Here is a 16,494-nt window from a genome sequence, read left to right as displayed (position 1 = left end):
ATAGTTTAGTATTGATATAGACTGACAACAAAGATTTTAATTATAAAATTTAATAACTATAATTACTTTCATTTTATATGATATGCTTAAATTAGAGATAAGGTGACATCTAGTTAACATTCAAATTCTTTTTTTTCCTAACGAAACTAGTAAACATAGACTTATAGTATGTTTGAAAACATATACTTACATTAATTCTTAACCTTGGATTGAAAATAAAAAGACAAGAATTCAAATTGCATATCTAGAATTTCTTCAATATATTAAAAGTGAATTTTTAACTAAGCTTATTAGAATGAATAAAAATACTATTTGTATATTAAAATTAATCATTAAAATTAATTACCATATATGTATTATTTAACTCATTTTTAATATATATTTTATATTCTAACATATTTTATATTAATAGTTAATTTGATAACTAATTTTAATGTACACTAAGATTCTAAAAATCGAATGGATTTATTGATTCAACCGGTTTAACCGTAATTTAATCGAAATAACTATTTTATAATAAAATAATAATTAAAATATAAATAAACATACTAAAAAATAATTATAATCTGATATAAACTTTAAAATATCATTCAAATTATGCAAGTATTTAACTTAATTCATGCATTTACTAGAATCATAACACTGCCGCAACTAACACAAATACAAATTAATTGATAAACATTCATCTTGTTGTGACATGGATGTCCATTTAATGATATGTGACTTTCTTCATAATATGGGCGGCTCACTATTTTAATAGTAGAAGGCTCAAGTTCTCAAGAAGAATTAACTTAATGAAATTTGAAAAAGTGAACTTTGTATGCATATAAATAGGGAGAGTATGGTCTGAGACAGAATACACAAGATTAGCATAAAACACTTCTCTATATATATGTACCTTACAACATATAAAAGAGTGAATTATTAAGAAACATATGAATTATCTTAGTTATATTGAGATAATAATTTTAGAGAATATTAATACTAAAGTTCTCCATTTACACTTCTCTATTTTATATTTATCTTCTCTTATTTATTTATTTTATAACATATTATTAGCACAAGGCTTTGATCAAAATTTAGGAAGATACAGGTAATAAGTTTACATTATGTCAAAACTCTCTCATCTTGAATTTAATTCTTTTAATATATCCAGAGAGGCAGAGACAACTACTTATTATGGATGTTAGATGTCGAAATCTACATTGATTCAATGGATCTTGGAGATACCATTAAGGCTGATAATAAAACATCCCAGAAGGATAAAGTTAAAACTATTATCTTCCTTCGTCGTCATCTTGTCGAAGGACTGAAAAATGAGTATCTCACATTAAAAAATCGTTCAGATCTTTAGAAGAACCTTGAAAAAAAGTATAACCATCAAAAGACAATGATACTTCCTTAAGCTTGATATGAATGGACGCATTTGCGTCTACACGATTTTAAATCTATAAATGAATACAATTCAACAATGTTCTAAATCATCCCACGAATGAAATTATGTGGAAAAAAAACTGATATGATATGTTAGAAAAGAAAAATTATAGAAGAAAAAAATTACCTTTACAAGAAAGAATCTCTAAAAAGATTTTATTAAAAAGAAAAATTATAGAAGAAAAAAATTACCTTTACAAGAAAGAATCTCGATACTTGATTATTGTATATATGCATCTCATATGTAAATGTATTTCATCTACACTTTCAGAAGCATGGTGACTTATTTTTGTTTAATAGTATACGGAGTTAAGCTTCAAAATAGTTTCTGAAGTTGCATCGAGCCTCAAAGTAATCCCTAAAGTTAATAATTATCTAAATTCATCCTCGAAGTTGCACTCCGAGACTCATAGTAGTCCTTGAGGCATTTTTCGTTTATCAGAATCTTAAAACGACATTGTTTAGAGAGGGAAAAAAAAAAGAAAAAAGAAAAAAAAAGCAGCGTTCACCAAAACATTGGAAACGACGTAGTTTTGTGTCTATTAAAAAAAAAAAACAAACTAAAGCCTAAAGCCCCACCCTTCCCTGAGCCTTCCCTTTCCCTTCCCCAACCCTTTCCATTTCCCTTTCCCAACCTGCCCTTTTCCTTCCCCTTCTCTCACTCACAACTGTAGAGGCAAGTTTTCCTCAACCTTCTCTGTCGCCGGCCTCAATTTCAGTGCCGCACCGGTCTCCCCTCCCCAACCTAGTCTTTCACACTCCCAATCTGCTTCTCCCCACCACCACGAGATCGAGGTGCTCTCCGACCTTGCCGTCCAGATTTCGCACTTTCTCACTATTTTCAGGTGTTCCGTCAACCGCCCCCACTCCTCCGTCGCCCTCGTCATTGCTCTCGAGCCCGCCGCACTCGCCGACGACTCCAAGGCCCACCAACAGCTCCATAACGAGGCAGGCGCTCCAGGCCACAAATAGAATATCTCTCACGGCCAGCTCCAGGCGCTTTCCACTGTCCCGGCTGACAGCCCCTCCCTACTTGTCACCGTCTGCTCTCTATTCTCCTCTCTGTCTTCCTCTACATCCTTCTTCTCTTCTCAGCAGCCAAGGTGAGTTTTTTTCTTTTTTTTTTTAGTTATTTAATCATTATTGTTTAATATTTTAGATGATTATTGTTACTGATGATTGTGTTTTAATGTAGTTGTCATGGTTGATTTTTTTGTTTTTGATTCTGTAATTATTGCTGTTTTTTTTTTGTGATTGTTGCTATTTAGGTTAATTGATCTTTTCTGATTGTTGCTATTTTTTTATGATTTTTTGTAATTGTTAGTTTTCTTAACTCTGTGATTTTTGCTGGTTCTGATGATGTCGTTGTTGTTGCTACTATGAAATTGAAGAAGAATAAGCACAACAGTGTGAAGAAGAGAATTGGTGAAGATAATTGGGGATTAGTTTTTTTTTTATAAATATAAAACGACTCGTATTTGGGATTAGGTTTTTTTTTTAATAAATACAAAACAATGTCGTTTCAGTCCAGCTCAGTTTTCTGGTAGCAAGGATGGACGAAAATTATTTCAAGGACTATTACGAGTCCTGATGCAATTTTAGGGACGAATTTGAGAAATTGTTAATTTTAGGGATTACTTTGAAACTCGAGTGCAACTTTAGAGACTACTTTAAAACTTAACTCTAATATACGTTAATCCATTAACTAAAAATTTACATGTAAAATCCAACTTTTTAAACAATATAATCAAATTTCATAAGAAATATCATTAATTCACATTTACAATCAAAATAAAATAAAATATAAATAATATTAGTGGCTGATATTTTGTATTAATATAAATTTTGATATTATGTTATAACCATGTTTAATTATTATGTCGTTAAATATTTAATTATTCTGTTGTGAAAAGTTTTGACTACATGACCATGCTACCAAAAAATATAAAAAATATTATGGGCACAATAAAATTTATACGTATATTGGCATGTGTTATTTTATACCTTTTTTAATATAATTTCGTATTTAATATATATTTTATAAGAATAATTAATTTGGTGATTAATTTTTGTGGTATATTTAGCATAATTGAAAAATATATAAGTAAAACTTGATATATATATATATATATATATTCATGGTTTATAAATGTAGCCAAAATGATATATGATATTACTTTCAAGAGAAATTCTCTACATATAAGCGTTTTTTTATACAAGTCTTTATAAGTGCACCTTCTTCTTCTTCTTCTTGCGCACGTTCTTCTTCCTCTTCCTCTTCTTCTTCTTTTCTTTCGTTTCTTGCCTTCTCTTTCTCCTTCTTCAACCATTACTGCACATTTTCACTGCACATTCTTCTTCTTTTTGCTGCACGTTCTTCTTCCTCTTCCTCTTCTTCTTCTTTTCTTTCGTTTCTTGCCTTCTCTTTTTCCTTCTTCATTTACGTGCTTTTCTCTCTGTTTTCTTTCTTCGTTATTCTCGATTTCTATTGTTTTTTGACATCAAACTCTGAAATCGTTTTTGAAGAAGAAGCAGCAGAAGATGAGGAGGAGAAAGAGAAAGAATTCTGAATTATGCATAAGGTGTACTTCAACGAATTTTGGGTGTATTTCTTAAATCCTTTGGGTGTAGTTTTTGTAATCCTTTGGGTGTATTTCTGTAATCCTTTGGGTGTATTTCTATAATTGTTTGGGTGAATTCCTGTAACCGTTTGGGTGTATTTTTGTAATCCTTTGGGTATATTTCTGTAATCGTTTGGGTGTATTTCTGAAGTTCCATTATCTTCAAAGTTGGCAAGAAACTTGTTTTCATGGAGGAAGAAGAAGAAGAGTCGTTTATAATGCATGGTGAGTAGCGCGCTTTGGAAACATGCGTTTATTTACTCTTGAATGTGGGAGTGTAATGCGTGTTTTTTGTTGGGCTTGTGCCAACTTATAAAACTTGTAAGCCAAAAAGACTTGTATGTGTAGCAGGCCTCTTATTTCAAATACAAATAATAGATGAATTAATTTCGGCTAATTACCATGATAATAATAATGCAAGTGTAATAATAAAGAATTAAAATCAACATTAATATTTACAATACAATATTGTCTTATAATTTGATTTATAATTTGATCCCATACAGGTTATTAAACTTTGAAATGTTTGGCTTGCTCAAATAGGCAGATATCATCAACACAACACAGTCAAGGCTATTAGTCAATAGTCAACACTAACTTCTCCCCTTGTTTTTGTTTCAATAAGCCTAAATTTCATTTTCACCCAACAGAGGGTAGTGGAGTGAAATTATTCAACAAAAGAAAATAGTTCAACAGGTATGAATGTTTTTGACATTTTGATTTTAAATGCACTTCGTCTTCGTGGCTGAAAAAGAAATTCCTTTGGCCTTGGGTTCCAATTTTGTAGGTTGTTCGATCAATTAGGGTTTAATCTCTTACGATTATTTGATCCAATTTCAGCATTGAATATGGCCGTCTCGAAATCCGGTGCCGGAGAATTCTTTCCAGACAAGAAGCACGTCAGAAACTCTTTAGTCACCGTTGGTAAGTATTTTTTTTTTTTTTAAATTTCCTATTTTGCATTGTATATAATCTAGGTTGGGTTTCACGCGTTCAACTTTATTCTTCACATTTTTCGTGCATCTGATCCTTCTTCTAATTTATTTATGTATTTGATTCTTTATTCGTTAAATGCATTGGTGTGAAAGAGTTATTTGATGTATTTGGGGATAAGGAATTGCTATGAACTATGTTGGATATGAATTAGGATCGACCTAATCACCTAGATACTTTGGAAAATAAATTCAAGGGGTTTTTTTCATTTGCCGTTTCAACGAATTAAGATATTGACTATGAAAAATGTCTAATTAGTAGAAGGTTCTAATATTTGGAGATATTCCTGATGAATATTTTTGTTTGAAGATGTATAGGATTATCATGCGTCACTCTCCAGCATGCCATAATTGAGAAACTAAGATTTTACCCATTTTTATATTTAGAATATTGATGCTCAATTTCTCATGATTGTCACTATTCTTTTGATTCTTAATCTGCTTATCTGCCACGAATTATTGTATGGCAATTTCTTTTAAAAGTATGAGGCATGAGTGCAAGTTTATTTGAGTATTATGCATGAAACCTGGCCTGAATTTACCAACTTTGAGTTTGATTAAAACTAATCAAGTTACTTAGTTGCCGTTGCTGACCATCAGGGACAAATGGATTTAGATGATAATAGTAAAAGTTGGACATTAGGGTTTTCACTCCGAAGGGTAAAGAAACTTGTGCCTTTTTGTCAAGATTGAAATTGAGATGGACAATAGGGGCTTTAACTTTAACTTTCTAATGATTATGCAAATATAAAAGCATAGGTGTCTATATCTACATTTATAAAAGAAAGAAGAAAAAAAGGATTTCATAATTCATAATCAGATTGGTTTTTTATACATGCAATGGAGTAGGAATTGTCAATTTTGGAAGATCAAATTTAGTTAACATAGTGATTCTAATTGCTTGATCCTAATGTGTGTGTTTTTCCTTCATTGTTGCTGATTGGAATTTGGAGAAGGTTCTTTGTGCTTCTTGTGTCTTACCATTGAACTTCTGTTGCTGTCCTTCAAATTTGATAAAATCTAGTTTGTTAATTTTAGGTGCTTTTATTACCACTGGTGTGCTAACGGCTAGATTGATTAGTTTTAGACGAGGTAACTCTCATTTAGGGCAGAAACTAATGAGGGCTTGTGTGGTGGTCCAAGGCGCTACGGTGGCTCTTGTGGTTGGCACTGCCTATTATTATGGAACCCAATTTTGTCAAGTTGGATCAGTTTGAATTTAAGTTAAAAAAATATTAAGCCTAATTCAAACCAAATCAAATACATACATTTTAATTGGCTTGAGTATATTTTTCGTTTAAATTCAATCCCACTCGATCCTATAACACTTCTAATAAATGATGAGCACATTGTGGTTGCTTAGAATTAATATGTCATTGATACGAGTCCAAGTACCAATCCTGGCCCAATGGAGGAGACTATGGATGATGAAGGAGTGTTTGGGTTGAGTAATTCAGGTCTCCAGTAGAAGAACAAAAGGGAAGTAGAAGAACAAAAGGGAAATGAGGCAGTCAGATTGGATGAAGGACTATGAAGCATGAAGGAGCGTAAATTCGTCGGTAATAATTTAACCTGACGAATTCGACGCCTTTCCCGCTGGTAAATCCACCGCTACTCTGCGACACTAAATCCGACAGTATTCAGCGTTTTTCTTGTAGTGGATGTTGCTGCTGATCTTGCTGAAACGATGGAACCACTCGCGATTACTCCTCACAAACGACCTAAAAGGAGCAATCTGACTTGCCTGATCCAGAACGAAAGGGAGGTGCTGAGATTTTGGCGGAGAGACACAGAGGATGGCAAGGAGAGGTAGCTGGAAGAGACGTCACCAGAGGAAATCGTTGCTGGAGAAGATGTCACCAGAGAAGATCGTCGGTTGGAGGAGATCGTTGAAAAACGCAAGAGGATCGAAGATCGAAAATCGTCATACACGTGTTTCAACTTTCAACTAAAGTGTTTTTGAAATTAGGGTTTGTCAATTTGGGGTTTTTATATACAAGTGAACCGTCGTAATAACCAAAATCGCCACCAAATATTACGGCAGCAACCAAAAACGTCGTAATATCCAAATGTTACGGCAGTTCTTTAAAATTGCAGTAACATAAATGCCATTTTAAACTGTTTTTATTTTTTATTTTTTTTGTAGTGGATGCGTGAAGGGAGCCGGAATAATACTTGAGACAATAACAAAAGTTAATTATGTAATCACCTAGTGAAGAGATTTATATATAATAGAGAAAGGAGTCCCAAAAGATATGTAAAAAATATCATATATCCTTAAAGAGTCTTTCTTACTCAAAAAAAGATAGTCTTATTTTTTATTGTCCATATAATTCACACATATTTCTATTAAATTCTTTTATTTGGCGTTGTTGTTTATTACTGTAATTTTCTGTATTAATTATTGTTTCTAGAACTATTTTTTTCGTTACATTGTAAAAGAGTACCAAGTAGATTATCAAACATGGTAGTAGTGATTAGTCTCTTGGATGTATGACTTAAGTCCTAAAAAATCAAAATGTGATATCAAATAAAGTATGTGAACGATGTATAATTTGGTAACCTCGGGTAACAGACAAAGCATAAAATCATCTCTATTAAAGTTAAAAAAATAATAAATTTGTCTTACACTATTTGAAAAATGTGACAAATGAATTATTTGTATAATTTATAAAGTCCGTATACACGAGAAAATTAATGGTGAAATTACAAATTGAGAAAATACTCTGGTCCTGAAGTTACACTCGAGTCTCAATTTAGTCCTTGAAGTTTCAATTACTTTAATTTAGTCTCTGAACTTTTCAAATTTTAATCACGTTAGTTCTTACAGTGGTTTTCGTCACAGGGTCAATTGAAAAATTTGGAGACTAAATTGAGGTAATTAAAACTTCAAGGACTAAATTGAGTTTCGAGTGTAACTTCAAAGACCAAATTAAGTATTATCTCCATCAATTTGTCTAAAAAATAATTTATTTATTATGAAATAAATCTATTTATCACTATATCCTAAATAATTATACAAAAATGAATATAATTATATAACTATTAATATTTTAAAATTAATTTTTATATGAAATAAATCTATTTATCACTATATCCTAAATAATTATACAAAAATGAATATAATTGAATAACTATTAACACTTTAATAAAAATTAATTTAGGCAAATACTAGTATCTTGTATAATATTTGCTGAATGAAATAATTTGAATTTTTATTTTTTAAAAAAGCCTGGTGGTTCAACATAGAAAAAACACGTGGTACGTAGGACGTAGCATTCATGTGTTTCAACTTTCAATGTTTGCGTCTCACAACACACATGACGCCATCTCGCTATATATCTGTTCCTCCTCATCTCTCTCTCTTTCTCTCTTTCCTTCGATTCCTCTGTAATCTTTCTCTTTAATTTTTATTCTTTTTATTATTATTATTCATCACAACACCCCCACGCCATTCGCTAAAAGACGAGAGGGTTTCAACTTTCACGCAATCCGTTCCTTCCCCAGAAATTTCTACTCTCTTTCTCTCACACTTGTAAGACACCAATCCTCAATTCCCTCTTGCTTTTCATTTCTGCAATAATTGAACCGTACACTTCAAAATTCATATGTCTTCTTCTTGTGTTCTTTGTTTATGTTGAAATGCCCCCACCACCATCGATCTTTACATCACAAACTGTAATTTAATATTTTTTGCAACAAGGGTATTGCTCTTTCTGCGTAGGCTTAATCACAAATTAGTTCCCCTTTTTCTAATAATTTATTATTATTATGATTATTATGATGAAAAAAAAGAAATAAACTTTGCCTTTCATTGCCGCACTCCTTGCTAGGAACTTGGTCATAGTAAAATATAAGAAATTCTGGGTATTTGTGTGTGCACAACATATTCTAAAATTAACATGTTTGTGGTTGGACCGAAATTAAGCAGGTAGTTGTGCCACATTATGCATCATACGCTTTGTGTAGCTCTTTTTAGGCCTTGTTTTGCATAGCTTATGAGACTATGTTCTTATTTACACCAGTTCAATTTTTTCCTTTTGGCCTTCGGAATTTCCATATTATGCATCATACTCTGGAGTCTGGACAATGAAGATGCTTTTGCATCCATCTTACTCTGTGTAATCTTGATGATATAAATCCATGATCATGTGCTATAATGATGAACAATTTATTCCTGTTGTGTTTATGTGTGTGTGTCTGTCATGCTAAAATCTTTAGCACCTCTATACTAGTAGTACAGAACACCAAAAAAATGTGGATCTAGAGAAATAGCATTGTGTGCTGCATTGATATATGGTGCCAAGAAACGCCATTTGCAAAGGAAAATACATAAACACTTGTGTATTCCAGATACACAGCATACACAAGTGTTTATGCATTCTCCTTTGGTGGGTGAGTGAACCATTAAGAGTGCCAAGAGTGAAGTAGGTATCATGTCTGATAAATACATAGTAACTGAGTCTTCTCCTTCGTAGACCCTAGGATATCCTGAGCCTTTTTGCACTGTAGTCTAGCTCATTAAACTGTTTTTAGCTTTTATACTTAAATCTCTCTCTGACATATTGCCAAGATACACACTATGAAGTACCCACTTCATAAACATTGATCACCTTTTTGTTTTTTCCAGTACTGGTCTGAATACTCAACATTAACACTAAAGTGCAATTTTCCTTAGCACAGACATAGAGAGCTAATAGGTTGGTTCGACCAAGGTTGAGAGCATATAAAATTTCTATGAATTTTCCGTTAGCTTAATAAAATTGTCACCTTACAAGCCAGTGCTGATGCCTAGTGATATATTGAGCTTTAACAACTACTTCCCGGTCTTTTTAATTTAATGGAAGTTTATTGATCCTATAAGGATTACATTGTAATTGAATTTTGTTTTAATCTTTTGATGCTGGTGAAGATGTGAACAAATATGTGCATTGGATAGAAGCTAACTTTACTTAATTGCCCTTTGTGTCAGGTTGAAATAAGGTGATTGTTGTACTCAAAATGTCATCTCCAAGCAAGAGAAGAGAAATGGATGTAATGAAATTGTAAGTAGATTGTTTTACTGTGTGTTGATAAATACATGCTTCTGTTGTTGTATTGATTTCTATAGCATTTTCTTTCAAGACGAAGAATATCACTATTATTGTTAAAATGATTGAATGCATTGTTGGCACACTGATATGCTAATGAGGTATTATCTGATCTTGAACTTAAGTTCATATATGGATTGATTTTCTTTAGTTTTACAATCTACCTTTTGGAGAATAATTGTAGTTTTTATGCATTGAAAATTCACTCATGGCTTTGGGATGTTCAATTTTATATAAAGGCTTATCCTGCATTCGTGGATTAAGATGACCATCATATTCATAGATGAAGAGTAAGATTTATGAACGGTGAAATAGCCCTTTCTCAACTATACTTTAAATATGTACCAGAACAGAAATATCAAGTAACATTTAAATGTTTCAAATACATTATTAAATGATGAGGCTTATGAAGCATCAACATTTCTATTAGGATGCATAAGACAAAGAGAAATGCTACTCAGCTAGACCATTTTTGCTAGAATTCATGGCAGAAATCATGGGTGTGGTAGGATGGAATGAAGAAGTAGGATGTACTCACTCATCCTTGAGTCAATAACATTCCACAACCCACACATGATTCTGCAAAACATTTCTGGCTCTTCATCTTTGTGGATAGGGCTCAGACCTTTCATGGACTTGGCATTGCTCTAACATCTTGATTACAATATCATCATCAATATAGGAAGCATATAAAATTACTGATTTGTAAAAGCATGTTCATATTAGTTCTCTTCTCTGTTGTATCTGATAGGTGAGACTATCACTCTTAGCGCAATGATGGCATCTAATCACTTCATATATAAGTGTATGTATGTATGTACATATCTATATATGTATATGAATATTTGCAAAATTTCATAGCCATATAAAATATTCTCCCATTTTCAGGATGATGAGTGATTATACAGTGGAGATGATAAATGATGGGCTAAGTGAATTCAATGTGGAGTTTCATGGCCCCAAAGAAAGTACGGTGGATACATTCTAGCTAACTTAATTTTTTGTTTTCCAAAACTGCACATGTATGTGAATGATCTCTTATTAATTGATGCTTGTTAGACGAAGAGTTTCCCTTTTGACCTTTTTGAATGATAAAAAGGGGGGTTAAGCAAATGACCATTATCAGGATTTTCTTTCTCTACTGGCAGATTCAGGAACTGATGTGCTGTTTAATGCATTTTTTATTCCTAATGATACAGGGTTTAAATAAAACAAAGGTGTTATTTAAGTTATTTAGGGTCAGTAGCTTGCTTCTTTTTTTTTTTTTGTCCTTTTTTTATTTTTTTTTTTAAGTTTATTTATTAGGTAGTTATCATATGGTGGGTAATGCTTTTCAATTTACATGTCAGATAATAATTAGAGTAAGTTGTAGTAACATTTGAAGATATTCTGTGAGTATTTGTATTTGTATAAAGTTGTTATTTTTTACTAAATTTTGTCAAATAGTAATTGGTAAAATGAGCAAAAAAATTTCGAGAGAATAAAGGAAAAAGACCCTTTAGGTTTATGAGTGAGAGAGACTTGGAGCAACGGCTAAGTTGTCTCCATGTGACCTCAAGGTCATGGGTTCAATGCAAAGCTAAATTACTCATCTTTATTCTATTTTGGTTCCTTGATTTCTTACATTTCTGTGATTGTTGCAGGCCTCTATGAAGGCGGAGTCTGGAAAATTCGCGTGGAGCTGCCCGACGCATATCCATACAAATCCCCCTCTGTCGGCTTTGTTAACAAAATATTCCATCCAAATGTTGATGAGTTGTAAGCACAAGATAAGCTTTAATCATGATCCTTCCCCCCCCCCCCCCCCCCCCCCAAAACAAAAAAAAGACCAAAAAAAGTGTGTTTCTAGTGGATACAGTGTAGTTCAGGCATATTAGTCCTGTTAGCATTTGATTCAATGATCCTTTTTATTAATTGCTTTCTTTTATTTGCCTAGTGTTAAAAATTGATAGCTCACCACTAACTTTGCACAGACTCTACTTGTTCTTGCCATTGATTTGGGGTTATTGTGCAAGAGTTAAATGAAATTTGATTTAAGTGTTCAGTCATGGCAACTACTTGCACTTGATAAAGAGTATGAGCACATGTGGATTACAACTATTCTTCCTTGTGTATTTGTGAACTGTGCAGATCTGGCTCTGTATGTTTGGATGTCATCAATCAATCATGGAGTCCAATGTTTGGTAATTCAGTTATAGGCTGTTCATAGTTAAAGTTTCATGTAACCAACATTTAAAATTTCCATTGCATTTAACCAAGGTTTCTGTTTTTTCCCTCTCAGATCTTCTAAATGTCTTTGAAGTATTCCTACCACAACTATTGCTTTATCCGAATGCTTCAGATCCTCTCAATGGTGATGCAGCATCATTAATGATGAAGGATAAAAAGCTGTATGACGAAAAAGTTAAAGGTTAGCATATTGTTTATTATTATAAGACCAGTGCCTACTATCTGCTATATTATTTCTTATTAATAATATGAAAATCTTAAATTCATTATGTTTTAATTAAATGGCTTAATTACTCACAAACTGAACCATATTTCTGCAATTCACCTATAGTATAATTTTCTAGTGGTGATAAAAACATTAACCTTCTTTTCTCATGATAATTCAGTAAGTTTACATCATACAAAGCTTTATTGTTACATATTTTGAGTAGAAGCTTAACTATTCAAACTTGACATTAGTGTTACCTCTTATGTGGTTAGATAATATTACACAACACTTCTTGATTTTTCATGCTCCATGCTTATGAAGTAGGCTAGTGTCACTTTTCGTAAAATACAAGGTACTTTGAGTATTAAATTTCAGGGGATTTTAATGTATGCTTTTACAAATAGAGGGGGGGGGGGTGTTCTTAATATTGTCTAACCCTATGAAAGCCAATGTAATTTACCCTAAGTTTTTTTTTTTTTTTTTTAACCTATGACAACTTCATATATCTGATTAAATATAATATAATGTAGTTTTTTTATTAAAAAATAATAATTAAGGTGGTTTATTTTTGTGAAATGACTAAAACTTATGTGAAAATATTGGGCTGGTTAATTGTGGGGAACAGAGTACTGTGAGCGGTATGCAAAGAAGGAACATATAAGCAAATCAAAAGCTGAAGAAGAGAGTGATGAGGATGATATCAGTGAAGAAGAATGTGGGTCAAGTGATGATGACATTCCTGGACATGCTGATCCCTAAAATAAACTGGTTTATTACTTAGTGATCTTGCACCTTTTTCAAAAGGTCCATGTAATAACAATTAGAGCTCCTATTACATGTTTATTTTGTCCAATTATAAGACGTAGGATTAAAGATATGACTAATTATTTCTCCCTGTAAAATTACAGTTCTTATTCATGTACTCAGTTAAATAGGTTATATATATTCAGTAAATGAAAAGTGAAAGATAATAATAATGTTGAGGTTTCACATTTTTGTTCCCCCACCCCATCTCTTGTCCTTTTATCTCCTCTTCCTCATCTTCATTACTTTTCATAATCTTTCTGTTGTTATGTCACTTATATGTGGATCTATTTTGGTGATATTTTAGCAGTATTTATTATTTGATAATCTTACACCTATTAAGAAGTTAAAGCAATATTTAGTTAAATACTTTCTCTTTAGTACATATGTGCTAAGGGAAAGGGAATTTCTTGAAGAATGATCTAGTTGTTGAGTGTTCATATTTTATTTGATTTTTGAGAATTCAACTTAGTGATTTATGTTGATTATGTCTATTATGTCTGTCTATTTGGATACAATCATTCAATCCTTACGACTTGGATGGTAAAACTTTCAGATTAAAATGCAGTTATATAATCTAAGAGACTTAAAATCTCAACAATAATAGTAGAAGCAGTGTTTTCTAAGCTTATATTGTGTAAACGCATGCGTCTCTCTTATACAATTAACTAAATACGAGTTAATACTGAAAATGGCCTTAAATTTGATTTTAATTTAATTTAATTTTTGAATTTTTAATTGACCCAAATTATATCATAAAATTTTAACGCGTGTCTTAAGTTGGCTCTTTCGTTCATTTTCGTCACTGGAAAAATGAACAAGAAAAAACTACAGCTGCGCAATTCTTCTTCAACGTCGTTGTCAAGATTAAGAAATTTTGATGTCATGGTAAAAAATTTTAATACTATTTTTTTGTTCTATATTTTTCACGAACAACCATCATCATTAATGTTTATTGTTTCATCTTCTAAGAAGAATGAAAACAAAGACAAAGAAAAAATATCAAACAAAAAAAAGAAAAAAATACAATAAAAAAATTATGTAACTTTTTATTTTATTTTTTAATTTATCTTTTTTAATAATAAATGCAAAAAAATTTTGAAGAGAAAACACAAAACTTTATAAATAAAAATAAATTTTATACGAAGAAAGAAGAAGAATAAAAAGAAGTTACAAAAAAAAAAAAGAAATTGCAGCATTATGTCTAGAATTTTAAAAAATTATAGTGTCAAAACTAAAAAATTTTTGTGTCAAAGTTAAGAGATTTATGTGTCACGATTAAAACATTCCATCCTACTTTTCACGTGAAGAAGTGTGTGATTTTAGCGAATGTTTGTAAGCGATTTTTGTTAGATTTAGACTGGACTTGTCTAATAAAAATATAGAGACCACTTTAATAAAAACATTAAAAATGTCTTTTTTTTTTTAAAAACATTCGCACATGTCATGTTATTATTGGATATTCTTATTAAAATCGGTTAATAATTTATTTTTTATTATAAACCAGAACAAAATCAGTTTATCATAGTGACAATAATAAACATAATTGTCTGCATTATAATTATTAGACCCGATTTGATCCGATTGAATTATATCATCTAAACCAAATATCTTTAAATTTTTTGATAAAAAGACAATTATATCCCTGACTTTTTGTTTTTCGGACATTTAAATCCCTAAAAATTTAAAAATACAATTAAATCCCTAAAAAAATTGAATTTATTGTTATTGTTATAAAAAAATCGGTTTTATTCTAATTTGTTAAAAAATTAAAAAATAACCAGTTCATTAATACGTCCAATAATAATGTGACACGTAAATATCTTTACAAAAAGACATTTTACTTATCTTTATAGGAGCATCCCCTAAAAATATTTGGATGCCTAGCTAAATTTTTGTATTATATGATTTTGCCAACTACATCCTCCCGGGGTTGTCTTTTTAGCAAAGTTTTTGAATTATATGATTTTGCCAACTACATCCCCCCGGGGTTGTCTTTTTGGCAATATTGGCTTTCGAGTATTACGAAGAAGGCATTTTAATTACGGGATTTGCTACTTTCTCTAACGGTTTGGAAAATGTTACGTTTGATCATTTGCAATGAACTATTGATGAGTATACTACTCAGTATACATGCATGCAAACTCATGCATAGTATTATCATTTTTAAATGCAACTGCTTGAGGATTTTTTTTTTTTTTGAAATATGATAGATGACTATCAGAATTTATTATTTTTTATTATTAATTAGTTACTAATGTTTAAAAATATGAAATAAAATATGTTATTGGATTACTAAATTAAAAATATTAAATTAAAAGAATTGAGTTAATGATTAAGTGATAATAAAAAAAATAAATTTTAATGGTTTTCTAATATATTTTTTTTAACATATAACTTATCCGATTTTGGTCCAATGAGACCTCCAAAAATTCTTAGTCTTAACACTTTGCCGGTGGCTAAATATATAAAGAAAAAAGAATTCAGAATTTAACTCTTTCATGGAGGCCAACGGAGAGAAAAACTAATTGACACTTATAACTCGTAACCCTTTCACGAAACCAGTAGCCAAATTTTATACTTTCATTATACGTTTTTTAATTGGAATGCTATGTATCATTATTCATTAGTGCCTTAAGTGATCTATATATAATTATTAAAACAAAAATGTTAGGTATACATAAAAAATAATTATTAAATTAACTATTATATATTTATATTGTATTATTTAATTATTTATAATATATATTTTTATTTTAATATATACTTTATATAAATAATTAATTTTTTATATACATAGAGCATGGTTGGTTAAAAATCATTCGTAAGGATAGATCATGACTATCTATTGTCTTACTAAATATAAAATATCAATTATGTCTCTATGTTAAGTGCTTAAGTTGCGGGCTAGGAGAAATAATTTATAATATACTATCGAAACTGAGAGACAAAAAAATCTAGAGTTTGGATTTGGATGTTTTCATACTTAATACGTAAATTTGAGACGATGATTATTGAATAAGGCAAAAGAGCATTGACCATCTGTTGGTGCTTACCAAAGATTATTATATATACAAGTTTTCATCATTGTTGATGTGATTTCGATCACTCTTCTA

General features: G+C 30.9%; 2 protein-coding genes across 7 annotated transcripts; both read left to right on the top strand.

Annotated features, from left to right (window-relative positions):
- Positions 1–4,597: 4,597 nt before the first annotated feature.
- Positions 4,598–7,485, top strand: LOC107618875 (RING-H2 finger protein ATL48-like). 2 transcript variants are annotated; one of them, XM_088501623.1, is made up of 3 exons: positions 4,598–4,751; positions 4,896–4,979; positions 6,086–7,485. In XM_088501623.1, exons 2-3 carry the CDS (start codon positions 4,904–4,906, stop codon positions 6,262–6,264), a joined length of 255 nt encoding a protein of 84 aa, XP_088357749.1. In that variant the 5' UTR covers positions 4,598–4,751; positions 4,896–4,903; the 3' UTR covers positions 6,265–7,485. The 2 variants fall into 2 exon arrangements, with proteins under 2 accessions (XP_088357749.1, XP_088357750.1); XM_088501624.1 differs by having other exon boundaries at positions 4,843–4,979.
- On the top strand, positions 4,907–13,566 carry LOC107632402 (ubiquitin-conjugating enzyme E2 5). 5 transcript variants are annotated; one of them, XM_021122893.2, is made up of 8 exons: positions 8,349–8,582; positions 10,020–10,092; positions 10,889–10,946; positions 11,026–11,105; positions 11,781–11,895; positions 12,268–12,320; positions 12,419–12,547; positions 13,200–13,566. In XM_021122893.2, the coding sequence occupies exons 3-8, from the start codon at positions 10,912–10,914 to the stop codon at positions 13,331–13,333; spliced, it is 546 nt and encodes a 181-aa protein (XP_020978552.1). In that variant the 5' UTR covers positions 8,349–8,582; positions 10,020–10,092; positions 10,889–10,911; the 3' UTR covers positions 13,334–13,566. The 5 variants fall into 5 exon arrangements, with proteins under 5 accessions (XP_088357748.1, XP_020978552.1, XP_016191575.1 ...); XM_088501622.1 differs by lacking the exons at positions 8,349–8,582; positions 10,889–10,946 and adding an exon at positions 4,907–4,979; XM_016336089.3 differs by lacking the exon at positions 10,889–10,946.
- Positions 13,567–16,494: the final 2,928 nt, after the last annotated feature.

The sequence above is a fragment of the Arachis ipaensis genome, chromosome B1 (genome assembly GCF_059453495.1).
Source record: "Arachis ipaensis isolate K30076 ecotype BB chromosome B1, ASM5945349v1, whole genome shotgun sequence".
Taxonomy (NCBI): Eukaryota; Viridiplantae; Streptophyta; class Magnoliopsida; order Fabales; family Fabaceae; genus Arachis; species Arachis ipaensis.
The sequence above is the reverse complement of the archived record's forward strand: the minus strand, read 5'-3'. Positions and strand labels throughout refer to the sequence as shown.

Bases quoted from the DNA above. Each gene is read 5' to 3' on its own strand.
- LOC107618875 (XM_088501623.1), top strand. From the start codon at position 4,904: ATGGCCGTCTCGAAATCCGGTGCCGGAGAATTCTTTCCAGACAAGAAG. The intron at 4,980-6,085 runs GTAAGTATTTTT...TGTTAATTTTAG, and splicing joins AAACTCTTTAGTCACCGTTG to GTGCTTTTATTACCACTGGT.
- LOC107632402 (XM_088501622.1), top strand. From the start codon at position 10,049: ATGTCATCTCCAAGCAAGAGAAGAGAAATGGATGTAATGAAATT. The intron at 11,106-11,780 runs GTACGGTGGATA...TGATTGTTGCAG, and splicing joins GTTTCATGGCCCCAAAGAAA to GCCTCTATGAAGGCGGAGTC. The intron at 12,321-12,418 runs GTAATTCAGTTA...TTTCCCTCTCAG, and splicing joins ATCATGGAGTCCAATGTTTG to ATCTTCTAAATGTCTTTGAA.